Source organism: Ammospiza nelsoni, chromosome 5 (assembly GCF_027579445.1).
Source record: "Ammospiza nelsoni isolate bAmmNel1 chromosome 5, bAmmNel1.pri, whole genome shotgun sequence".
In the NCBI taxonomy this organism is placed as follows: domain Eukaryota; kingdom Metazoa; phylum Chordata; class Aves; order Passeriformes; family Passerellidae; genus Ammospiza; species Ammospiza nelsoni.
In genome coordinates this window covers 12,253,432-12,281,053 of record NC_080637.1, presented here as the reverse complement: position 1 = coordinate 12,281,053, position 27,622 = coordinate 12,253,432, and the positions used below count along the sequence as shown (strand labels likewise).

The 27,622-nt window shown below is 37.9% G+C and overlaps 1 protein-coding gene across 5 annotated transcripts in view; it reads right to left on the bottom strand.

Annotated features, from left to right (window-relative positions):
• Window positions 1-27,622, bottom strand: part of MAGI2 (membrane associated guanylate kinase, WW and PDZ domain containing 2) — a 702,840-nt gene that overhangs the window by 95,018 nt on the left and 580,200 nt on the right. For all 5 annotated transcript variants that reach the window (XM_059471477.1, XM_059471473.1, XM_059471474.1 and 2 more), the window contains one exon: window positions 25,889-26,524. In XM_059471477.1, the coding sequence (XP_059327460.1) occupies window positions 25,889-26,524 (636 nt within the window). The remainder of the gene's footprint in view (window positions 1-25,888; window positions 26,525-27,622) is intronic.

Here is a 27,622-nt window from a genome sequence, read left to right as displayed (position 1 = left end):
AACAAATCCTCTACAAGTAGAAAACTGAGGCTTAAAATCTCACCAGAAGAATATACCTTAACAATGTATGTTCAGTGTCCACTCAGCAGTGTTGGCCATCTGCAGCCACATCTAGAGCAGGCAATGAGAAGTGGACTTTCATTTAGTTTGACCTCACTTCACACCATATTTTCCTTGACTTTGGTGCTTCTTACATGCCACGTGAGCCCTCCCCACCATGGAGAGCAGGATCCCACCTGAATGATGGCTGCCAGCAGAGTGGCATCAGTTCATATACAGATGCTGATTTATCAACAGGGCTGAAATTTGTTATCCAAAAAATGCAGCTTTCAACTTCTTTTGTGTACTAGTACAATACTAATACTGCGCAACCTTCTGATCAACTCACATCCAACTAGAAACATGTACTGGACAAGCTCTGACAACCTCATTCCATTCCAGGTTTCTGCTTCTCCTTCCCCAAACTCCCAGCCCCCTGTTGTCCAACTTGGGATAAAAACTTGAGTAGCTGAAAATATTATATACATTTACATATGAACACCCCTCACCTCCATATCCACATACATGTTTAAAATTTGAAATAACAGAAGTCAGCTTAGATCCACCTAAAAGGACTTCATGCATCCTGTTCTTCCCATGAGTGGCTTTTGGCTCACCCATGTGCCTGAGAGCCTTCCCTCCTCATGGTAACCTCACCACACAATGGGCTGTAGCTCATTTCTTGAAGATTCCTGTATCTTTTTTATTAACACTCCTTGTAAAGACAGCCAGTGCAGGTCTGCATCAGTTTAGGAAAGGACAATTGGGTTTATGGCTTTTGTTAAAAAAGCCCCACCATTCAGCCAGGTGCTAGCAGGAAAATACTGTGGTAACATGTAAGCATGCAACAATAAAAATACATGACCTCATATGCTTCTGCAAAATTAGTTTTGAGAATATAATGATTTCTTATTCCAGGCTAGCTATTTAAACTGTAATAAGGTACAGCAGCTGGTGGCCAACGCATATGAACATTTTAATTGTTTAATTTCAAAAAAATAAGCTGAGGTACAGTAACAACCACATGTCTTCTAAAACTCAGATTTACATTTTCTCATAAAGCAGTGTTACAAAAATTATTTTTGAGATTGCTTTTTGAGTTGTATTTACCACCTTCCAAAATGAGCTTCCCTGGAAATCAGAGCTGTGATGGTTTCTAAGCTGTAACTTAACTAAAAAACACTGTGAACTGAAAACAGATTTTGGGTTCAAAAGTAGCAAGAAGAAAAAACTCTTTTCCTTTTTTTTTTTTTTTTCATATCAAGGCAAATTCCAGCTTCAGTTTAGTGTACTTCTCCTTTTTGATGAAGATATCCTGTAACAAAAGACAAATCACATCACACTCATTGTATCTACTTCCTCTTATAGCCAAGTTTAGGTATGCTTTTGTTGTAAAATATTCTTACAGATATCATGTGCCTTACACTTCAGCAAGGATTTACTGTTGAAAAGTTTCATTTTCTAAAAGCAGCTTATCAGGCAGGACTTAGAACATTTGCAAGACAGCACTGTGATTAGTTTCCTTTTCAGGTTTTTTGCAAATTCTGTAATGTCAGTAGTACAAAACCAGCCCTTGGTTATTAGTCTGCTCCCATGGGGATGATTTTTGCTCCATTTCCATCTTCATTATTTTCATTATTCATTATTCACACATTATTTTGCATTGTTTCCTGGAGAAGTTCTTCACATCTTGTAGAATCATAAGTAACTCACACAGCTATTGCTAAGTCACAGAACTTTTAAGGATGTTCACCCCTGTGGCAGATGTGTATGGATAATTAAACTGAAGCCTGGGAACAGTTTGATTTCTGCAGTGACGGCGTGTGCTGCAGGGAGGAACTCAACAGCATCCAACACAAAGATTTTTAATCTAAAGCAACGTTCAGGGTAAGTCAACATCCCTCCACATCACTTGTCACACTTTCACTTTTAATGGGTGAAAGCCCACTGGCTTTCACTGGGCTTCTTGGGAGTTTTTTTGTGCTTTAATATCCTTGTTGCATATGGCTTCCTGAGCAAAGCTGTCTTAAGCACTGAACAGACCTTTCTCCTTCCAAGACGCTTGGAAGTCACTGAACAGATGGCTGATGAGCACTCCCAGAGCATTAACTGACTCCATGGGCATCTTATCAACATCCATGTGACAACACTTCAAGCAAAAGTTTTTCCTTCGAGAAAAGTTACTGGATACATTTAGTGTAGCACTAGATTTATTTTCTGTGCTTTTTTCTTTCTCTTACTGGAATCCCTGAGATGTCTATCAGTTGTCTATATGGGCCTGATTTACAAAGGTATCAAATACTCATTAACTTCAAATTGATGTGACAGGTGAGAACACTGAGATTTCAGACTCGGGTGTTCACCATAAGCAGGTTCAGGGAACTGTTTCTTACCATTCACATTACACCTGGTTTCTCTCTCTGTATGTTTGCTTTTTGTTGAGCTATGTAAGGTGTGGTCAGATTGGGTGCACAGAGATAATTCTACCATTGAGTTGACTCATTAAGATTTAAAATATCCTACAGCTAAAATTCTGAAAATATTTGTGGGAGAGGTAATTTTTTGTGTGTGTACAGAACCGATATATACCATTAATTCAATTACTCTTCAGATATTTTCTCCTTTTAAGGAAAAGAAGTATGATCAATGAGAAGTAGTACATTCAATTAATTTATATACTGTAGTAAACAAAATCTAAAAGGAAACAATGAATGAAAATAAATGGAAATAATACTTATGAAAAAAAGTAGGTGATAAAAGGTTTTGGCTGATCATGCCATATTTAAAGCATCAGATGATGTACAGGGAATGGCAATTAGTAGTTCCATTTCTAATAAAAACAATCATTATTACATAATATTTTTCAATAGTCCATCTTTTTCAAAAAGCTCTAAATATTGACTCTTACTCTAACAACAACAAAAAGTTGATTTACCTTGAAAAAAAGAGTAGGTGTAAGAAGACTGTAAGCTCTAGCTCTTCAAGCACAGTTAGCTACTCCTGCTGTCAGCTGTCCTGCAGAGACATGGTGCCATGCTGTGGAGGATCCATTTGGTCTTTAGCTGGGATGGCACCTGATGCAATGGGCCAAAAATCAACACATCCCACATCAGAGTGAGATGAATGACCCACTGCCTTTGACCACAACATTCCAGTGTTTAGAGCCAGTGCCTTTCTCCTGCACCAGGTGACATACAGGCAGCATGGCAAGTAACTGCACTGTGTTGCAGTAACTTGAAGGCTGGTTACAGTCATCAGCTGCATCAAATGCAGGTTCACATTAATAAAACTGAGAAATACCTCTGTCTTCTTTATGGCTATATACATATGCTCAGATGTTATTAATCAAGTTTTTCCTGAAAAAAGACTCAGAACGGTGCAAACTGATTCTCAGTAGTTGCTTGTGCTGGCATTTTGCTTTATGTTCCACTACTCGATTGTTCCTGTTCTCAACCCAAGTGAAGCTGCAATAGAAGTAGTGCCCCAGTTTAAATCATCACTGTTCTTCACTCTTTGGCCTATAACACCTATGAAAAGTGATCCCAAAGATTAAACACATTTCTGTCAACAGACAATTTATGAAAGTATGGGTAAAAAGCAGGGACTGTTCAAAGGAAGGTCAGCTAGATCTCTACCCCACTGGGGTACCACCCTGCCTGGCTCATCTCTACTTCAGGGGATGTGGGGGCATCATGAGTTCAAGTCTTTATTTCAGCTCTTCTTTCGGAGTTTCAGACTTCTTGACATGTAGCATAAAGTGTGAGACAGAAGTTTATAAGAAATGATCTAGAGGTAGAAGAGTACTTTAGGAAAATGTACCTGATCTCATCCTACTGAAGTTGCTGAGGTGAGTGGCTCTGGTGCTGACATGATTGCCTGTGAAGTGCTCCAGATGTATGGGGGAACTGTCTGAATTTGGGAAGCTCAGAGGAGGGCCAATAGCAGCCTGCAGCCCATGCCAAGCTAACCAGAAGCACCAGGAGCACCAGGCCAAGCCTTCCTCCAAAGGTTAAAAAAACCCCGTAGGGATCTCTGGGGTCCAGGAGCACCATCAGCAGGGTGGGCACACAGGGCATGGTGTGGCACCAAGGGTATGATATGATAGTCTGGCAGCAGCTGGCACAGAAGGGCACACAGGAATGGTGCTGAAACCCTGCCAGCTACAGGAAGAAGGACAAGGCCTCTCTAACTCTGCACCCAGCATGAGGAGCACAGCTGCCCAGGTGGAACTCCAGTGGGATCATACTGCCACCCCAGTGCCAGGATTTGCACTGTCCTTGTGTCAGGACTGCTGGCACTGAGTGAGGAGCTCCTGTGCTCAGTGACACCTCTGGGAAGTGAATAGGCTGAGGAATCAGGGGGAGTGTAAGAGTATCAGACTACTGGAATGTCCGAATATTCTGAGTTGGAACAGGCACACAGGGATCGTCAAGCCCAACTCTGAGTGAATGGCCCATCCAGAGACTGAGCCCATGACTTTGGTGTTACCAGCACTGTGCTCTAACCTTCACTCCCTCTATTCCCAGAGACAGGCTCCCCAGATAGACAAGACAGATGATAGAGGGAATTTGTTATCCTCTCCCCCTGGCTGAACACAGTGACTTAAGGAATTGGTGGCAGTGGTGACAAGTGCCTGCCCAATGCATGTCTCCCCTGGGACTGCCTCACCTCTCCAGGTGTCCAGGCATCGCAGGCATGAGACTCTGCAAGTGGAACCACACATAACAAGGCTGGTGCTTCATCCAGCATGGGTGTGATGCTGTCAGCAAGCTGGCCTGCTCCCTGTGCCAAAGCTGCCTCCCAAAACAAAGATGGGTCACTGTCACAGGAAACTCCTTTCTGAAGGGAAGAGAAGGCCCAATATGCAGCCCAGACCCAGTTCTTATGGAAGTCTTTTGCCTCCCTCCAGCCTTGGTTAAACATATGAAGAGAAAGCTTCCTACCCTGACACAGCCCCATTATTAATTTCTCAGGTAGGCAGTGATGAAGTTGCAACAAGAGGTTAGAGCGAAATCAAGACAGACTTCAGGGCCTTGGGATGAGTGGTTAAGGGATCAGAAGCACAGACAGGGTTCTCCTCTATTTTTACAGTTGCAGAACATGATTACAGAAGAAACAGAAAGAACCAGCAGATCACTCCTTGGCTCTGAGTCTGGTGCCACCAGCAAAGTGTGGGTTTTGTATTTTTGATCATGGGTTAGTTTAGAGAACACCAGGACTTCAGAGAACAGATAGGGTACAGTTGTCTCATAGTGGGGAATCTATGCACAGGAGGTAGCAGGGCTCATTGAAAGAGATTTAAACTGGATTTGAACGGGGTAAGGGATAAAACCAGGCTTGCTAGAGCTAACCCTGGGGGCTGCATGTCACTGAGGGGCAGTGTGCTACCAATGTCCTCAGTGGAGGTAGGGGATGGATCCATGCAGCACCAGAGACATGAGGGTTATTAATGAGCTAGAAACCATGGAAGCAGCTGACAGTGGTCACACAGGAATTAGGGCTTATCTCCCGAAAAAGGTGGCAGGATCAATAGCCCAGCTGGAGAATGCCTACACCACTGCACACAGCATAGGCAACAAACAGGAAGAGCTGGAAGCCCAGTTATTGGTACCACAGGAAAGCTATGATATAGCTGCCACCACAGAAACGTGGTGGGATGACTCACATCACTGGACTGCTGCAATGGAAGACAATAAACTCTTCAGAAGACACAGGCAAAGAAGGAGAGACAGCTCAGTATTTTAGAGGCTGTCTTGACGGTCTGGACCTTAGTGATGAGATGACACGGCTGAATGTTTAAGAATTAAGAGAGGCCAGCTAGACAGATAACATGGTAGGATTCCTCTTTTGTAGACTGCCCAACCAGGATGAAGAGGCTCATGAAATATTCTATAAGCAGCTGGGAGAAGTCTTACAATCACTAGCATCCTGACTTGTATCAGCAATAGTGTGGCCAGCAGGCCCAGAGCAGTCATCATTCCCCTGTACTCAGCAATGGTGAGGCCACACCTTTAATCAATTTTGGGCCTCTCAGGACAAGAAAGACATTGAGATGCTGGAATGGGTCCAGAGAAGGGCTTGCACAGGGCCAGGGAAGGATCTGAAGCACAAGTCTGATGAGGAGCAGCTGAGGCAGCTGGGGGTGTTGAACCTGGAGGCAGGGAGGCTCTGGGGAAACCTTTTTGCTCCACACATTTCAGGAGGAGGTTGTGGTGAGGTGGGAGTTGATCTCTTTTCCCAAGTAACAAGAGATATGACAAGAAAAAATGGCCTAAAGTTGCACAGGGCACGTTTAGATTGTATATTTGGAAAAATTTCTCCACCCAAAGGATTGCCAAGCAGTGGAACATGCTGCCCAGGGAGTTGGTTGAGTCAGTACCCCTGGAGATATTTAGAAGATGTGTAAATGTGGTACTTTAGGACATGGTTTAGTGATGGACTTTGCAGTGCTGGTTAATGGTTGGCCTTGATGATCTTAAGGTATTGTCAATCTAAACCTTTTTATGATTCTATGATTGTAAGTTTCCATGTTTATAGAGCCGATACAAAATCTTAAATGACTGTGAGGTCAGGTACTGTCAATATTCAACTTTTTAAACATAGGAGCCCTTTTTGTGCAGTTCATGAAGTTTCACTGACCTAGCCTCCTGAAGCAACAAATTTTCAACAATATTCAAATCTTCACAAATAATTAGAAAAAGGATAGCTATTCAAAGTCATGAATGCTAAAAGCACTTGCTGTTCAAGCTGGAACCCTCACTGGTCACCTGAGTCTATCAGAATGTAATCTAAAATATGCCAGAGAATCTCAAGCTACCATTAAATTTCACTTTCATGAATAGTAAAGTGTCTTTGTTAGCAAGAATACAGCCATCAGAAAAGGTCAGGAGCAGGCATAGTAATGAGTTAATTTACATTCTAATGGACACACAGGTATTTATTTTCCTTAGCTGCTACAGCTCTATGAATTGCTTATCAGTCAGAGATTTAAAATAATTTATGAAACCAGGAAAAAAACCCAACAAGTACCATGTCCTTCTAATTAATCTGGATGTGAGGCAAAGAATTTTTGCATCATATCTAAAACAGTGCAGAGGCAAATGCAATAGTTAGTGACAGTTTCTGATGTGTAAATATACTAGAGGTTTAAAAAATAATAAAAATCCCAATTTGTGGAAATGAAAAATACATTTTTGGAACAAGCTTTTTATGTGGTCAACAAGAATGAATTATTTTCCAAGGACAAAGTTAGATACTAAACACCTATAGAAAGTCTCATTTGTGCACAAATTGTCTTCTCTTTTCAAACACTGATTACCAGAACAGTGTTACTCTGCTACAGATTTATTTCCTTGCTGAGAGCAAACTATATTATCTCAAGGACAGTCATGTCTTGGAACTGAGAAAATGCTGCTGCAGAACAGATTTTACTGGGACAACTTGACCTGAAGTAGAAAAAGTTATCTTATGGAATTGAGGAAGAGCCTTGTCTCTTTTTATGACAGAAGTTTCTACTGAAAGTTCAAATCCTTAGGTTCATATCCTAGTTTTTTGTTTTGGAGGTGCAGATAGTATTGGATGAACTGTTATTTTCCTCTCTGAAGTCTAAGAATATGTATTTTTATTTAAATAGTAACTCAATTAGGAAAAGTCTGCATGCATAGGTACTCATACATGATGAGCAAGACATTTCAGATGTTTGCTCACTGGTTCTATCTACATTTTGAAAAGGTCAAGGGTATATTTTTTTACAGACATGAAAAAGAACCTTTTGTTTACCTGAAGGGAATTTTTCCTGAAGAATCTCCACGTTTGCTCGTGTCTGTTGTCCAATGACTGCTGTTAAAAACAGTGTCACTGGTTCTCTTTCCAGACTAGAAATTACACTCTTGACTGTGCTGCTCTAATGCTGTGAGAAGTGGAAATGAAAGCAATGCCTTGTCTCAGGCAAAAAATACATTGTTGAATGCAACTCCCCCTGAGCAGAGCAAACCCAGCAAGGTGAAAAGCCTGGTATGTGTCATACACACAGAACCAGCAACTTCATTTGGAATATAAATTGAGACTTCAGAGCCCTGACAGCTTGTGGCTGTTGATTCTAGAAGGGTCTGCAAGTGCTGCCATTCCCATAAAGACTTTGTATGCTTGCTAAGAACACGTCTGACAACTCAGCCTGGCTTTAGTGAAAGCTAATTTAAGCCTCAAAAACTTTTCAGGAATACTGCATCATATTTTTGGAGCTCTCTGACAGTCAGAAACTCTGCCTAACTATATCACTCTCTCTGCTCTTTCATGTGTTTAGATTCTACTCCCATTTAAGGTTTAACACTTTCTAAGCGCAATAAAGAAATCTCACAGTGAATTATAGTATGTCACATTGATGAATATCAAGGCCTGTTCCAAATATTTTCTGTTAAAATGTAGATGGTACATAAGTTGTTTTAATACAGCACCCTAAAGTCCTCTTCATGAAAATACATTCACAAAATGACTTCAGCAAGTGTGGGGGAAAAACATTCAACAATAAATCCATTCTTTGCTTGCATATGTATTCTAGGGCTGTCAATTGTGACAAAAGGACCTTTGGTGGGAAGTGAGGTGGAATATCCATGGGCATCTCAATAGAATAGGATGCCTACATGTCAGCAATTAATAAAAGTCCCCATCAGTTACAGCTGACACACAACACATATGCCAGATTTAGATATTGATATTCAGACAAGTAAATTTTTCATGTCATAGTCTGTGAATTAGGAACTTAACACAGTCTAGTATCCAGGGTGCCACACATAATGTTATTCAGAAATCTGTCCTAGATTGGCAGATATGACACAGAATCTATGGAAGATTTCAGATCTTCAGTTGTCATCCTTACTCTGCCATTCCAGTGAAGATTTCTTGGTATGCCAGTGCATTTCAGATGGCCCTGGATGTTGCTAATGAGCTCAGAGTCTCCCTCCTCCTGATTTCTCTGAGATTTGGGAGCACTGGACAGAAGTTCACCATAAAGCAACAAATAAGTGTAATTACAGAGACTTAGAGAACCTCCTGGTCTCCTTTGACGGCTTGTCATTATTAAATTACACAGCAGTAACTTCAGTATTTAGAGTTTAATAGGCATCAGGCTGTCTGCATGGTTCTAAATGTCATTAATTTTCTTTTGAAATCTGTTCAGTGGAAATGGGTAGTGTCAGGAGCTCAGGTGTGTTAACCATAATCAACTCATTTTCATACCACATGGTGGAATGACAAACACCCAATGGCAACATAATAAAAAGGTAATCATGCCACTTGGCCACAGTGGTGAAAGCTGGGGATAAGCAATAGCATGATTATTTGATGCTTTGGATCCAGATGTTATTCAAAGGAATAATTAATTTCCAATTTCCCACTCCTTCACACCAGCTTGACAGATGAGCTTATTCCTGGCTACAGGGATTCAGGTAGAACAGAAAGATTGACAACAGCTGGAGACTGTGAAAGAGAAGACAAACTGAGAAGAAAAACTTATCACAAGACCAAAGTTTACACGATTAACTCTTAGATGTGAAAATACAGCATTTAGTGTTGAAATGCACAATATTTGGCAAGGGATGTTAATGGAAGGCCCATGTACAAAGGGTAACAAAACTGTGAAAAGAACAGAGAAGTTCTAAATTTGCAGTTCCCTGATTGAACCTCCAGGTAAGACACTTTGCACTGAAGATTTGATATTGTCCACTCTGACATGTACCTAGTAGAGACAAATGTCTTTGCTTTCACATTCCCACTCAGGAGGTAATTCTCAATATACAACTTATTTATCAAGAAGAACAAAACTGAATTAGTAAAAGCCTTTCTGATCATTTCAGTGATTTAAATTATACTAGTTAAAATGACATGAAGATCAGGTGGTTTAGCATAAGACCACAGAAGCCTGAAAGAAAAAAAATGAGAGAGTAATAATGATTGATGGGCATGATATTATTGCAGTATAGAACACTGAAGAGTATAAAGCATGATAAATTGATCAAGATGACCTGGCTTGCAAAAAAACCTGTTAAGAAATGTCAATTTTTTATGAATTCCTGAAAGCTTGGAGTCGAGCAATTAACATAAAGAGCAGCTGTGTCCTGAAGTCTAATGAGAGAGGAACAGTATTGATGTGAATTTTATGATGTTTAGATTATGTGCTGATCACATGTGGTCCTGCGTAGGACTTTGAAAAGTTAATGAACAGAACACTAAAAAATGATGCTTAAAAAGGACCCTGACAAGATAGTTGGGAAGTGATAAGCATTAAATGAATGTATTACAAGGAAAAGGAAGAAAAACTGTGAATAATTTTTTTTTTTTTTTGCCTGTGATATTGCTGTGTCTCTCAGAGGAACACAAATTGGTTTCAGACTTGAGTTAGACGACATGTCCAACATAATGGAAAATAAACCCCTCAATGCTGAGAAAATTGGAACAGTACATAAACATGACAAGTTAAACAGAGAAGATTATGGTGCTGACAAGCGTGAAGCACTTTGTGGACCTTAAAAATTACCATTTTTAGAAAGACATGCTAGGGTACATTGCATGGATGTCCCTCCTTACTTAAAATCAGAACTGACGGCGTAAGAAAACAAACTTGGATGAATTATTTGGATCCATAAACCATCTTCTTCCTTAATCTACCCTCATACCTCAGTATCAGTATGATCACAAGAAAAAAACTGAATTTATGCCTGAAGAACATAGCAGGCTGAAGGAATCTGGATGAACAGCACAATTAATCTGTGATGGTCATGATAATTTCTCCTGGGGTTTCTCCAAATAACAGATAAATAAAATGACACTAAAGGTAGATCTGTATGCTCTTTACCCAGCCACCCTACAGGTTTACTGGTGTATAATTCCAATCTGATAGGATAGGAAATAGTTTGTAGAGGAAATTTCCCTCTGGTGTTCTTTTTTAAAAAAATTATACTTTTCAACTCTAACAAGCTAACTTAAAGAGTATAATTCATGAAACAGGGACCAACAACAAAGGGTCCACTTCAGAGGAAAGGGAAGGAGAATGTTAATTCAAATTAGAGCCTTTTATCAAAGGGAGTTTTCATTGATTAATGGTAATTCTCTAATGCCATTTCTGTGAAAAACAGCTGCATTTCCAGAATGTATTGATGGGTAAAATAACAGAATAAATCAGATCTCAAATGAAATTTCTATTTAGGTTCCAGACAAAATACTTAGTGACCATCTAACATTTAGCAGGATCATCTAATATCTAGCAAGCACTAAATATTAGATGTCCATCATAACACAGAGCCTGAAGTAATTCACCCTGTTATAAGAAGGCTTTTGCTCTCCATACCATCAAAAAGTTTTTGATCTATCAGGCAACTGACAGTTCTAGATTAAGTTGCTCTACTTCTCAGTGATGTTCTCTTTGGTGAGTTTTTTAAAAGCTTTAGGACTCATAGGATAGTGGAAACAAATTACAAATCCATTCTAATTAAAAAAAAGTTTCCATTTACTCAGAAGTTAGTAATTCAGAAATAATTGCTGCAGTTTGAAAAAAAAATTATTTTGCAAGAGAAAACAGAACAACCGTTGTTTTCAGATTCTCCACAGAACAATTTTTTCTCTGAAGAATGTTCTGAAACTTGTGTGTTCTGCCATACAAAGAGACCTCAAATGGGACACATGGCAAATACCCATAATTCTCCTTAATCCGGTAAAGTTTATTTACTGCTGAGGCAAATAGAAAAAAACCAAACCAGTGTGCAAGTAGCTATCACATATTAATGAATAAAAAATGGGTAGCTCTGTAGAAACACAAGTAATGAATTTTATTCCTCCCTTTCCTAGTAGAAGCAAGTTAGAAATGTAACTCAGTTGAAATTCTACACCAGTAATCTGCAATAAATACACTCAAATTTAGTGACAAAAGTATATATGTTGTTACACTGCAATTCTTTATCTTTCAGACAACAGAGGCAAAAAATGATAAAGCTTTTGGGTACTTCAGAAGTAATATTTACTCTCTAGAGACTAGGCCTGATCCACCACCTGCAAAATTTGAGGCATTATTTTTCTTTCCTAAATTTTTTTAAATTTGCAACATTTTTTTCAATACACAAAATTATTATTTTCTTATTTATTATATTGTATTCTAAACCAGTTATTTCTTTTTTATTTCTTTGATGTCTGTGTTTTTTGACAAATATAAATTTCATAGCTTCAAGTTGCAAAAGAGAAAGTGATAGAAATATATTTCAGTTTCAGTCTCTTTGATTCTGACTTCATAATTATAATAATGCATATTATTTTTGTCTTTGTCACCCCAAATTGTAGAACTGATGCAGTAGAACTTTCCTTCTCTGTAAAACTCTCTGAAATCCCTAGAATTTCTGTGTGATTTTGTTTCTTCATTACTAACTCACAATTAAATAGTCATAGAAATGATTATCAGTTCAGAAGAAAAAGCAGCTGCAGTTTTTAGTTCCAGAAATCAAGTGTTTAATCTGCAATGTAAAGGATATACCAAATTGGTGAAGAAATTACTTTCTATTTTGTGGCAGTATAGCAGGTTTTGATTTGGTGTTTTCTTCCCACATAAGCTTGAATCCAGGCTGGCCAAAGATTTTATCTAGACCTGTCTAGACTCCTTCTTATAACAGCTCCAAAGGCTTGATTATACATATAACCAAACAAAAACCCAAACCACTGAGCTTTATCACAATAGAAATAAACCAAATATATTTTAAAGTAGGGAAAATGTAAAATCATTGACTGGAGAACATAGAAACCAAAGAAAGTTTGGAACAGCTTGCCCTGCTCACGATGTCCCTACATTAGAGGTCCTTGTTTCCATGAAATCAATGGCTCCCTGAGATGTAAAAAGCTCTGCATAGTCCCTGCTAGTCCCCAGATCTTCATCCCATTCCATCTGTGCTTTGCTCTCTCAGCAGGTTGCTGGATTGGGCTGTAGATCTCCCTGACCCTCCTTCCACTTGCCCAGAAGCCACAGCCACTGGAAATGTCTCTAGGACCTCAGGAAGGACCTGCCTAACTCAGGCACTTCTGAGAGGAACAAAGACAGCCTACACATTTGGAAGAAACCAAAGAGGTCTCTCCATCAGACTGCTGTGGTCTATTTGGCACAGAAGATGGCTGCAGCTGTTTTGGGTAAATATTTACTTGTGGTAACCACAAATGTCTCTGGAGCAGTTTTATAGCTAATAGAGTCTAAGAGCTGTAGGTCAGCTATGCCTCCTACCTGCTGAAAAAATGATCTCCAGACAACACAGATCCTACCAGTACTCTTCATATGATCCAACACATCTTTTCTGAATGTCTAACTCTTCACTAGCTGGTTTCTATCCTTTCAGATCTGTTTTAGACTGCTTTTCCCAAGCAAAGTCCTTTTCTTTGAGTTTTACAAGCTTTTAATGAACAACACCTTGCAAGATTCCTCACAGGAAATAAATACTGAAATTACATGCCTAGTTGTCTCCACAGGAAATGAGATCTATTATAGGAAAGGAAACATCTTTCCATCTTCCTTGTACATGAACAACTGAATCAGCCATTACTTTTGCTAATGAAGAGCTGCATGGAAAATACTATAGAAATCCCATATTTCAGGTAAAAAATACCCCAAAAAACTTTAGTAAAAGATAAGACATCCACAAGATGCTTTGCATAGCATATGGAAGTGTCACATAGTAACTTTGAAGCAAATAGGACAAAAAAAGGCAAAATAAGATGGAAGAAGCAGGAAAAGAGTCTGGAACAGGACCTCATTGATCTTCTTAACATTAAAAATAAGTGCAATAAAATAGTTTACCAATGGCATCTTACTAAGAAAAAATATAAACAAACTCTTTAGTTTTAAGAAGTTTTGCTGAATCTGCCTTTTTTCATTATGATGTTGTGCTCAGGTGATTATACATAATCATTCAAAAGCACTTTTACAAGTTTGGGTTACATTCCTTACTCTCTTTCAAGAATTAACTTGCAATGAATGGATAAAAACACTTCCTGTTTGCTGATACTTAGTTTATTAAGCATTCCACATTGCTCTCTATCAGTAAGGTCTTATCTGCTCCATGACATGGACCAAACTCCCTGCCAGCTGCAAAATTTACCAATATTGACTTTATGTTTTTTATAGGACTTTCAAAGAAAGTGCATTTAGTCAGAAGGCAAGAACTTTTCCTAGAGATAGTTCATTAAAAAGAAATTCTGTCACTGATTTTCTACTTATAATTAGGTTGGAAGATTGATAAGTGAAGCAATCTTCCAATCCAATGTAAGCCATTATAATTTTACTTGTTTCCATTTTTAGGTAAGGAGGGGAGTTGTTGCATATAAAGAATTACAAAAGTCCATTATTTAAAACCAATTAAATTTTATAATAAAATTTTAAGTATTAATAAATATATTAATATATATTTAATACAAAATATTTTATGTACTGTACATTTCTAACTTCACTTTTATAAAGAAATCTAGACTGTTTGCTATAGTAGCATGAATGGGATTCCAGATTTAGCCTTACTTCAGGAGATAGCTTTCAGCTTTTGTGATAATGCAGGGGTTTTTAATAACTTTGATTATCACCTATGCTTGCCTCTGGTGTGTGGGCAGGACTCATCCCATGCACGCTTGTTCATCTGGCTTGTCAGATGAACTTGTCAGTTAACCTAAAGCTCCCATCCAGACTTCCCTCCAATCTGTGAGCATAACAGGCAAACCCAGAGAACAAGCTGCCTAGACAGTGACTGAATACAATTATTTAAGTCATCTTCCACCACTGGCTGTTTTTCACCACTGGCTGTAGGGGTAAATATTTTGACTCATGTAGACTAGAAATCAAACTGTTTTACAGTTAAGTTGGGATTCATCTGGCCAAAAGTGAGTAGAAATTAAAATTTGAAATATTGGTAGGTGAGTTTTAAAAACTTTAATAATCAGCAGGGAAGAATAGGTTCTTTTAGAATACTATTGATTTCTGCTACTTTAGATGTTTACAGAAGCTGCATGGCACCATAGAGATGCCTGTTTCCCTCACCACAAAGCGTCCCTGCTTGCTGCCCAGAGCAGATGAGGAAGGATTCACTGCAGCTGCCTACACAGGATTTCTGATAACAAGTGCTGAGGAGAATGTGGCATTATGTGTTGCAAGGAAAGACTGGGAAGACAGGCTGAAGGATGTTGCGCGTAAAAGATTTTCAGCTTATCTGCCTTTAGGGACATGTGAAAAAACATGGAATCAATTAATCACTATGAGATGAATGGTTAAAAAAGACCCTATTGACTGAAGCTGTATTTAGATGGTTCTTCTTTTAGTACAACACATCCTAATGTGATGGTATTGGGATAAAGAACTTGATAAAGTTAAAAGTCTGATATGCAATGAAAAAATTACAAGAGAAACCTCTTGCTTATTCAAGATTAACTTTCATAGAAATAATCATTCCAGTTGGTGGTCATGCAGTGAATATTAGCTACGTCAGACTCTCCAAATGTTTCTATTTTAGAGCCAACCCCACAAGCCACTGAGATCTCTCAGAGATGCTACAAAAAAAGTAAATAAATACTACATTATTTTTCAATTACAGTGGAAGAATAATTTGTTGTTTATTTCATCTCAAGGAACACATCTGGCAAGCTGAAATCAAAAAGCATGTCACCATTCTTACCGCTTGCATTGACTTTTAAATAAATCTCATATACAAAGAAATATATATTCAGTGTGGTGTAATAAGGAGAGAAGATTAAAAAGCTTCTCTTTCTCTCTGAGAAGTACTGTGGAAGAAGTTTAAAATTATCCAGCTGATTATTTGTTCAATCAGAGACCCTCTCTTTTAGCACCCTTGGCCTAAATATGAGAAGTATGGAGAACCATGGAATATTCCAAGTGTTTATACTGGAAGGGACAGTTGGAGCTCAGCTAGGCCAACCTCTTGCTCAAAGCAAGGCTAAGTTCAAAGGCTGGGCTGACATTCAAGAATGGCAGCTTCCCCGAATTGCCAAACAAGGGAAAATGGAGCCAGAACGACAAGCAGTAAACATGCAGACTGAGGAAGGACTGGGTAAAACATGGAAACAGCTAGTGAGGAATGGCAGAAACTGGATGGAGATGACCATCTTTGACTCTGCCACATTTGTTGGCTCTCACTGGCCACAGATCAAAACCCTGAGGACTTTTCCCAGAATTCTCTCTGGGCTGCTCTTGGGCCTTCCATCAATGCAATCTTCCTACATTTTGGCTAAACAACTGAGTCATCTGCCAGAATCTTTCTATTTTAACTAAGTATTTCCTCATACTTATTCCAGAGAACACAAGATGTTAAATTATGTGAGGCTTAAGAGTGATGCAAAAGAGAATCTGGGTCTTCCGGTACATTACCCCACTAGGATCATGTTTACAGTTCCTCAACTGGTCATTTTTTTTTCCCCCTTAAGGAACAGCTTAAGGTGTCTTTTGCTGTACTTCAGAGATATGATTGTGTTTAAATTGCAGTAGAGAGGCACTGCTTGGCCCCAGATGCCTAAAATAATCAAATTTATTGAGAACAAGTTAAAATACGAAGTTATGCAGGGGTTGTAAGAAAAAGATATTGGCTTTATATTGATGAGTGAATTTAGTGAAACTATTAAAATATAGATAATACTGTCGTATTCCCATAATTAGCAAACCTTTTCTACGATGTCAAAAAATCCCTGAAGTATTGCTTAATCATTAAAAAAAATTCTTTAAGAAAATGGCATTACTGTTAATATTATTACTACTACTATTACTATCGTCATCATCATTTATCAAATTAAAACTTTATCAAATTTTCTGCTATGAAAAAACCCTAATTATAGAAATGGAAATTAATTGATAGAATGGATGTAAAGATGATGAAAATATTTTCTCATTCAAATATTTTGTATCTGTGCTTGTATTCATGCCTAGAGAGTATTTTTCTAATTATCTGAGAATTTTTGGAAGTGTTCGATCTAGAACACATGAAATGCAATTAAAAATGCTTAAATTATAGAAAAAATATTCTAATAAGTCCATTGACTATAATTTGCATCAATGTGAAACACACATTAAAAAGAAGGTGAGCCTGGGAATGTGTGTAAAGAAAGCTTGCTTTCTTTTATCTTATGGTATTAAAAGGTAACAAAGAAATAAAAGTCAATATTTCTCTCATTTACCAAACAGGAACACTGCAGTTTCTTCTGTGCTGAAATACGGTCCCAACTTATGAAAAATTTGGCTTTGGAAAGCAATTTATTTCCTTTAGAAATCTGTTTGGACATACTTGGCAGTCAACTTTCAGAATTTGTGCCTGGCAGCTTTGGCTTCCATGTACTTTTTTAAAACTGTAAACTGAAGGTGACAAAACAAAACGGTATGAATCCTGGTGCTGGTTTTGATTGAGTTTGAATTATGAGTCAGCCAAAGGTTTCCTGAGAAGTCAGTGTTGTATTTATTAAATGTTATAATCTTGGTTTATAACAAAATTTAAAAAAAAATGTTGAGCATGAATCATAGAGGGCAAGCATAGCCATTGTTAAAGCCTTCCTTCCCTTTTTAAGAATGTAAATGAAAACTGCTCAAAGAATTGTACAGGGATTAATACCTCATTTAGAAGACTAATTTAGTTTCTGCATTTTTACTGGATATGCAAACCATAGGGGCCAAGAGAATTTCGTGGCTTAGGAAGTGCCTGAACAGCACACCTTCCCATCTCCCCAGCGCTGTGTCTCAAGTCTGTAGCACAATAGATAATGTAGTCACTTGTTTCATAGTGTATTAGCTTACTTTATTACTATAAAATATTGCACTATTTTACAAATCACCACATCACAACATCTACACAATGTACTTTGACAACAGATTTGGAAGCCCAACAAATGCTGTTTAATAGGACATTACATTGTACTGAACCAACAAAAACATTGTTCAACACATTTAGACTAAACTTTAGACATGCCTCAGTACACAAGCACAGGTTGTATGGTACTTTTTTAGAGTCCAGCTCTGTAGTTCTCCATCCTTAGGCTGAGATCTCCCAAATCTCCTCTGAAGAAGGTGAGATTCTCTTAGAAACTAGACTAGGGGTGACTGGGGAAAAACCCAATGTTTCTTCATCCCTCAGCATTGCAGTAGGCTCTCCCATGTACCATGCTTGGGAGGTATTTGGCTTCAAAAGATGTAATCTTTCACTGAGATGCACAGTCCAAGATAATACCATTAAGTTTTCTCATAATACTGCTTGCAAGTGCAGAGGAGAAACTTCTCTGGCCTGGCCAGATTCTAAGGTAGGCAAGACAAAAAGTCTGTTTTCTCAAACAAACTGTTCTTCAATTTGTGTGAATTCATTAAGTAACACCAGTAAGACTGAAACCAGTCTGCAGTCTCCTGCCAGTGGAGCTCTTGGGTTCTAGAGTGATGAGGGCTGTAGCTGGCACACAGTAACGTGCCCTGTACTTCTCAAGAGCAACTGCCTGCTCTGAAGGCAGAGTTCCTGCAGCTCTGCACAGATCCCGTGTGCACTGTAAATCTCTTTGTAACTCTAATGTCTGACTGCTCACTGTTTGTAGCCTCTTGGGTGTAAGAATTTAATGGCAGAATAGCCACTGGAGCAATGGTAGTTACCTCTTGTGGCATGCAATGATGACAATAAATGCCTACACTCTTGTGTTTCTTTTTGCTAAAAGGTTTTCTACAGGGACTTATTTCTCCAGTGTGCAAACCAATTCCTCCCAATGTCAGCAAGAGTTAGGCACACACATCTCTAGGAGAAATGTCCCCAAGTTTTAATAGAAGCACTGTTCAAATTTCACACAGCCCATATAAGCCTTCATTAGAAAACAGTTTCACCAGTGATAAAAGCACTTTTGAAACAAAATGCTTTCTAAGAGCCATTAAAAACCTTCTGTGTAGTATATGTGAAAAGAGTTTACCTAATGCTTTGCAAAATTATCCACAAATGTACCACACAGTGCACAAAGATTAATAAGAAAGAAGCAACAAAACCAAAGCACTACCACTTTGAAATGCAATGCAATTAGTACTACTTCTAGTAATACAGTGTAACAGCTACTAACTATTATTAATGTCTATTTTTCCAGGAATCCATATTCATTAAGGATGTCTATGGTTTCTTTATTTTTTATTCAGAAATATGGAAGCACTGCACGCTGTTTCACAGCTAATCAGAGCTACACAAGAAAAGATATGAAAGTTTCATTAGCGCAAATTTTAGGATAACTGGTCTCCTGCCCTAACTCCTCCTGTTCAAATTTCTCATTCCCTGGGTTACTGTAAGGTTACAACTTCTCTCAGTAAAAAGATTTAGATTGAATCCCTTCATAAACAAGGCTCTATAAGTAATTTATTTTTTTTTACCTGCTATAATATGTAATATTTATTGAAATAAATTTTGTACCAGATAGTTGCAACAAGAAGTATTTCAAGTGAATATAAAGTATAAAACAGTTTCAAGGTGTAGGGCAAAAAGGATTCAAATAATTGAAAGGTTGCTAGGAGAGTATATATCTCACAGTTAAAAATATGATACTCTGCAAGGTGAGACATATCTTGTAAAAATGTGTCAGAAAAGCAGTGCTTCAGGAATTTTTGATAATTTAGCAGCAGTTTTTTTTTTTTGTTGCATGTTAACGGTATTTTCTAATAATCTTTCAGAAATTTTATTTTGGGAATTAACAAAGGAAAGACAACTGTCCTTCTCACAAGGCTGTTAAGAAAAAAATTTGCAGATAATTCTGATTTCTATGTAGGGAAGGTAGGAAGGGGCAAGTGTCCATGGCTGGGAAAAGGGCAACATTGTCTCTAACAGAAAAGTCAGTAAAGTGGACAATATAGCATGACTCACAGTATTTTTGATCATTAAATGTTTTTGGCTTCAGTAGCTATAATAGCAACAAAAATGAGCACAAAAAAAGGGAAACAACTCAAAATCCAGCATGAGAAGAATATGTTTACAGAGAAATCATGCTGAGGAAACTGTTGAGCTTATGATACCATAAAAACTCCTAATTTTGAGATGGAAAGGCAAAAGGTCAGCTATGAACATTTGTTTTCCATCCTTTTTAAAGCAAATGGATCCAGGAACAACAGAGCACTTAGAGGGATGGCAAGGCAAAAATGGTGTGGCAAATTGGAAAGAGAAAATTTTAAGAGGATGCTGTCAGCAGCATGCTCAACAGAAGGCATTGATGTCTCCAATTTCTAGGTATCAATGGATCATGTGGTTCACTTCAAATAGGAAAGTGGTTCACTGCTGAGTTCATGTGCACATTCCCTTTGTGTGATAAAATGTCCCTTAAGCTCACAAACAAGAAATACATGTGACATTTAAGAACACAGGAGGGCTAAAATGCAGATATTGCCAAATATTCCTCTCAACATTAGACTGCTTTCAGCAAATAGGAGGAAATGGATCAGGAGCAGATATACAGTTGAAGTAAGCATCTGGAGAGGAGAAAGTATACCAGGAAACAGGAAGAGATGTGAGACCTTGTCTGTCCCAAAATCTCCTCTCAGAAACAATAAAAGAAGCAGAACTTTATGAACATGACAAGTATGAACAGACTGCTGTTAATTTAGAGTACCCATAGGATGCAAATAAACCAAGACTGGGTTCCTTTAGGAAGTGACTGGAAAGGAAAATTTTTCCATTGACTGAGGGATGTAAAACAGTAGAGACAGTAGGATGATGGAAAAACTCTGTAAGTCCCAAATCAAAAACCTACATCATACTTCCAAGAGTTGAATTTCTTTAAATCCTCAGGACTGTTGACTAGAAAGTCCTGAGCTGGGGATGAGCATGCCATGAGATACAGGGTCTCCAGTTTGCAACAGGTACTCTTAGTATTTTGTATGAAGAACTGCAGAATAAGAATAAAAGCCACAGAGACCTCAGCAGTGGGCTGAGGTCATGGAACAGAGATCAGAATTTCCTGGGCCAGACTAGTGCTGCCTCAGCTTGTGCAGCTTTCCTAAAAGGCAACAACCTGGGATAAAGAAGCATGAGCTTTCCTGACCAGAGGAACTGAAACACACAGCAATCCTGGCCAAAAAAACAACCCAAAGCAAAGAAACAAAAACCAAAACCAAAAAACAAAAACCAAAAAACCAGCAAACCTCTATGGGAAAAGGGCAAAACTGGAAAATTTGAAATAAGTCCATGGAAAGGGTACTGAGGATGGAGGGTTTCTCCCACTGAAGTCTGCTTATTTTGAGGGGTTAGTGTTTTTCACTAGAATTTTCAGAGACTCTTTTTTGGTGAAATTTCTGCCTGTTTTTGAAATTGCTGATGCTGCATGCGATGTACTAGTATCTGTTAGTGGTTTTAAGGAGTTACACATTTCAAGTAAGACGTATACAATATCTGAGAAAGCTAATTTGCCTTCCTTTTATTCACACAATTGACAAGCACGTAGTTAAATTCTCCCTACTCACCTTGGCTGTGCATTGCATGTGGCTCTCACTGTTTCCCATGCCATGCCACGGTGACACTGGCTGCTGACAGTCCAGTCCCACACCAGGACTGGGCTAACAATTAAACAGCGTCCACAGTGTGTCACTTCTCTGGCTCAGTTTCATACCAACATTCTCACTTTCTCACAGCCAGTTTGGATTATACCATTTTCTGATTCCATGCTTACAAAATAGCCATCTGATGTAGGAATTTTGTCAGCCTCCCACTTTTTGCATTTAATGTTTCACTCTCAGCACCTGCCGTGAGTTGCCATAACTGCATGAATCAGTCCTGGCTTGTCTGCAGGTTTCCTTAACAACAGCATTTCAGACATAGTCTTGATGGATCTAGATTTGAATCTATCAGTTCTTTTTTAGACAGGAACACTTCTGGAGCTGGGCTGCTGTCTACAGGTCCATATATTTCAAAAGTACTTTCCAAATGAGGTGGCATATGTCAAATACACGGATAGTTCAATTAGTAGAACATGCCAAACCTAGTTTTTGAAGTCCTCATTACTGAATATTTTGCTCCACATAAATTTGCTACATACCACTTTAACCACCAAGTGCTATTTTTCTGTAGCACTGGACTAATTCAGAATTTGTGATCTACATTCAGAAAAACTGATTTTCAAGAGCTCTTCCACACTATTTCAGCAGCCAATACTCAATGAAATCTACTGCAGAAGCTGACGATAAAGTGTAAAGCCTGAAGCAAATCTGGAAAGGAGTAAATATCTTCGGGTGTTATTTTCTTTCATTTATAATAATTTTTTCTTTCTTTTTTTTTTTTTTTGGTAACACTTTTCCACTAACTTTTCCACTAATTTTAGTTTTTGTTTTTCAGTGCAAACACCTCTGTCAGCTCATAGTAATCAATGGAAACAATATGGCTGTTCAGCAAAAACAGATGTAAAGATACCGAACTATTATGGTGCATCTACTTAGCAAAGAACTTTTCCAATAAACAAGAAAAAGACAGTAAGAGGCCTAGCCAGTGCTAGAGAGATTCTTTCCTTTGATAGAGAAGTGTATTATTTCCATTACCATTTTGTTTTTGTAGCAGATAGATTGCTACTTCTGCTTCAGAAATCTTAAAATGAGTTGACTGAGCTGTGGGACTTGCTCCAGCTGGATTGTACCCCATGACAAGTCTCTGTTTGGTGATGGTGAGAGAGATTTTATTGGCCTCTTCAAATGTGAGTACTGTTTTGAGACATGCAGACCTTTTCTTCTCCTGCATACTCTGGCTGCTGACCTTTTAAGCTTGTGGGACAATGGTTTTTAAAATGCTGTAGCATGCATACTGTGTGCATCCAAGGGAGTATTTTTTCCAGTGTGAAATACTACTTCCTATAGTGAGAATAAATCTCAGCCAATTTCAATCTGTTTCTTGTCTGCAATGTAGATAAGATGGCTGGATGAGAGAGAAATTAAGTCACTTACAGAAATGCATTTGTGGCATTCCTAATGCCACAATTAGGTGTCCAGTCAGGCCATATTCACATCACAGACAGAAACATTACAAGGCAACACAAAAACCTATGCAAAACACAGCCTTCCTCCACAGGCAGGAACAGCCCTTTGGTCTTAATCTTAAAAATGAGACATTAAAGACAGGATGCATAGGTAATGGTGGAAAAGGATGGCATAATTGAAGTTCATTACACATAAAGATAATAAACTCAAACTTGGATCCATAAGTAATGAGAAAGTATGCCTTGATTTACTGATGTCACTGGCTAAATATTTGAGTCAAAGGAAGTTTCTTTAAGTATTTGGTTTTGTATTTAGATTATCTCACATGACCAAATCTTACCACCTGTTTATTATTCATAACATGTGGGATAGACACATACACCTGAATCAGTCATCCCCTACTCCCTTTACAATCAGTCAAGCAGCAAATGTAGTTTTAAGATATACTTAGATATACCTGACTTATTTGAAACATCTACAATGGAATTACATGAATTACGTCATAGAAAAGTCCATTTCTGCACAGGGACTATAAAAGGAGACATGATGACCAACATAGACATAACAATCTGCATTCTGGGTGTGTAGTTAGTCACATAAATTCCCTTTTCCTATGAATAGATGAAAAAAAAGAAACAAACCCCTGGTTTTCATCTTAAAACAGTTCTCATATTTGTGTTAAGCCATGATTTAGCCATCCCTTAGGTAGAGTAGGTTTGATTCATACACTATTTTTTTCCAGTTCTTTTGAATCGTGCAAAAAAGTGAGCTTTTTTAAAATTTTAATTTTGTAGTTTCACAATCTTGAGTTATACTCAGTATTTCTGATGTACAAAAATTTATGATAGTAAACTCACATTTGTTCTGTATCATCCCATCAACTTTAATGACACTGCAGTATTTCCAAACATTTGCTTTAGTCTTGGTAATTGTTCTACCATGAACAAAACACGCTCTCCTTCTCTACCTTGCTTTCTCTAAAGCATCCAACCACTTCCTGCCCCAGCAGCAGAGGGTTAAATGCTACTGCCTTTGGAGCTAGGATGTGTCACTGAGACAGGGGAAGGAGCTGTACCTCAGTGTTTGGCCTGAGACAGAGCAGACCCTGCAAACTCTCAGTGCCTTTGTCGAGCGTTGAGCTCAGTGCAGCATCTCCCACCTGCCAAAGCCACGTGCAGGAAATAACCACAGCTCAGTTAATGTACCAGAACTTGTTAAACTATCATGTTGATCAATGTTCAACTATCATGTTTTGATCGTGAATCAATGATCTACGAAGAAAATTCTCCTCAGAGAGAGCAATTATCCTCTAGGGCTTGAGTATGTGGCTGATTCAGGTTTTTTTTGCTACTGTCCTACACTGATTGCTGAAATACCTATTTTGTTGTTTGTTATTACTCAGGCTTGTTCAGCATGCTGGATTTCACACTCCACTTCTCTCTGAAGACTGGTGTTCTAAATTGTTTTCCTCTAGAGGGTGATTATCCTGCCTTTTTCAAAATAAAATTCCACCTTTTAGGGTTTACACTAACACTCCTAATCATCCTGATGCTCTTTTTTGGCTATGAAATGCTCCCTAATTTATCAACTTAATAAAAAATTATTGCTTACTCTATTGTTCAAGATTCTTAATGGCCATTAAGGACAAGATTTAATACCAATGAATACAACAATTAACTTTCTTCAAGTCCATATACTACAGTGAGTCTAATTTAATTATCATCCTAATTTGGTTTCATTCCAAGGAAATATCACATTCTGTCTCTTGTAAATCATTCTTTTATATATGTATATATACCTGAAAAATACTTTATTGTCTATGTGCCATTATTGACTATGTGGCTATAGATCTCCTATAATCACCTTATGTTTGTTACTTCTGCAGTTTGATATAATGTTACTATATTCTTATTCTAAGGATTTCTAGGTATTGTAATGATAAACATTTGGCATATGCAAACACTAAGCTTCACTTCCCAATTTCTATTCTTCAGAAGAAAAGTAGTTAGTATTTTTGCATCTTTGAGCATAGGATCCTTCTCTTTTTCTTTTGAAGCACAGATTAATGTACATTAAGTGACATATGAATGCCTTTAGAGAAAAAAAAGATTTTTAATTTAAAAAATTCAATCATTATTTACTTCAGGTAATAATAAGTTAGGATGGATGCTCACCTCAAACCACCAAAGAAATTTTGTTTGGCTAAAATAATAAAAGCTATGAAATCTCTGTCAAGTTTTTAACTCTTTTTCTGTTCTTATTGCTTCTTTGGATGTCTTCACTCTCCCCTTCCAATGGTGAACATTCAAACTTACTGTGTCAGGCTGGTGAGAAAAAACAAGTTGCTAAAAGCTACTTTTTTTAAATCAGAGAAATAGATACCATGGATCTCTGTTACCAGGAAAGAAAATAACCCCAACAACTGTTGTACAAAATTTTTACAATGAATGGAGGCAAAGTGGCTTAGTAAAACCAGTAACCTTGTAAAGGGCAAATAAATTGCTCTGAGTTTGATCTACATTAATGAATCAATACATACAACTATATCTAAAGCTTGCAGCACTGCTTTGGGACTACGTGAGTTTGCTGCAGACACCACACAAACTATTATGGGGTGAAAGGTCTGGAACTGGCCTAGCTTTACCCTTATACAGAGATGGGACCATTGACACTCAAAACACATAAAGGAATGTACAACAAACTGTAAGATTTTGCCTAGGATACTTAATTACAGACACACTTTTCCAAAACCAATGGTGTTACTTCCCACAACATGGAAATTAATTTCCAATCTAGCAAACAAGGATGTAGTGAGTATATGTATGTCTTTATGGTTTAGAACCTTTTACACACATTTTTGTAATTGTACAGACTTTCCAAACTTACCTCCTCTATGGATAATCAAAGAAGTTTCACTTCCAACAGGACATTCTTTAAGTATATCCACTACTTCTGCATGGCTCAGGTTCTGTACATTCTGCTGGTTGATCTCAACAATGAGGTCACCTTCACACAAACCAGGACATCCCTGAATGTCTAGAATTTGCTTCACCCTCTGTCCTGTAGGACTGTCTGCTATAGTGAAGCCAAAGCCCTGGGCCCCTTTCACAATGGTTAAGGTCATGAGTTCAGCTTGGGTGGCCCCAGAAGAAGCCATTGATACATTATCATCATGGGCAGGTGGTGGGAATGTGCTATCAAGCTGACTATCTGCTGGAATGGAGTGCAAGGAGTGTGGTGGTCGATCTGTTACGTCTGGAACAGACTGAGAAGTCCTAGAAATGTATTCCAAATAAGTTTCATAGTTATGTCTTCCATTTACCACTACCGGAGGCCTCTCCATTACTGCAAGGGGTGGCACCATGCTGTTGGCAGGATCTTCAGGATCAAAGGGCAAAGGGTATCCACGACATAGCACCAAGTTGACACTCTGACCAATAGGAACAGACTGGAAGAGTTTGACTACATCTGCGTGAGTATGTCCAAGGACACAAACTTCATTAATATAGACAATCACATCACCTAGAACGAGAAGAACAAACAGCGACAACATGAGACAACTTCAATTGCTGTATATGCAGTGCATTTTTTAAAAAATGAGATAGAAGCCTACTAAAAAAAAAATATGATAAATTCAACCAACATACTGACTCATATAGGAGAGACAAAAAAGTAAATTTTGTCTGGCAGTAAATGTAATACAAAGACGCAATGACAATACCAGTTATTTTCTCTGTAAGCTCACAGATGGAAAATTTAGATGGATCCAGACATTCACTTTTTCCTGACATTTCCTCCCTATTTTTCCAACTTATTTCAGTGCAGTCTGTATAGATTACTTTTTTAATAAGGTAAAATGAATGATTATTTGAAAACTGTGTTGTCAAGAAATATCAATGCTTGGTGAAGAATAAAAGAAAAAAAAAAAAGTAAGTATTCCTGGACTTCAGAATCAATGAATAGCAATTCAAGACTGTGTATGCATGTGCATAAGGAAACAGTTTTTGCACTGATCATGATATTGACACTTTTCTGTTAAATGTGATTACTTGCCATCAGCCATTCAGAACTGCTACTGTCTTTTCCTATTCTAGGCATGAACTATCTATCTTACATAACATAGAGATGTTTCACGGCATTTTGTTGTAGCCAAAAGGTTCAAGGACAATGACACAACAAAATTTTTTGGTGGGTTCAATAGCTTAACATTAGAAAAATCTAGGCAAATATATGAAAATCAGTTTAATATTTTCACCTAAGCAGCTAAAGATATGACCTTTACTTTCAAATCTTGTCTCATGTATAGCAGACCTACCAGTCTGAGCATATGGAAGCAGAATTCTTTAAGTCAACAGGCTATTTATGGGTCCCCATATTGCCCATGCACCAACCATCTACTGTTACTGAAATGCTCAGAAATAAGTTCAAGATTCTTCTTGGTGTTAGAATAGATCTATATATTTATAGCCATAAATAATTTTTTAACATACTGTTAAGGCACATATTAAAATAAAAATGAGTTATCAGTGCAAAAAATATTCAGAATAGTTTGATGACCCACATTCAGTTTTCACTTTCATAAAAAAGTTTACATCTTCATAGGAAAAGAAAAGGATATTT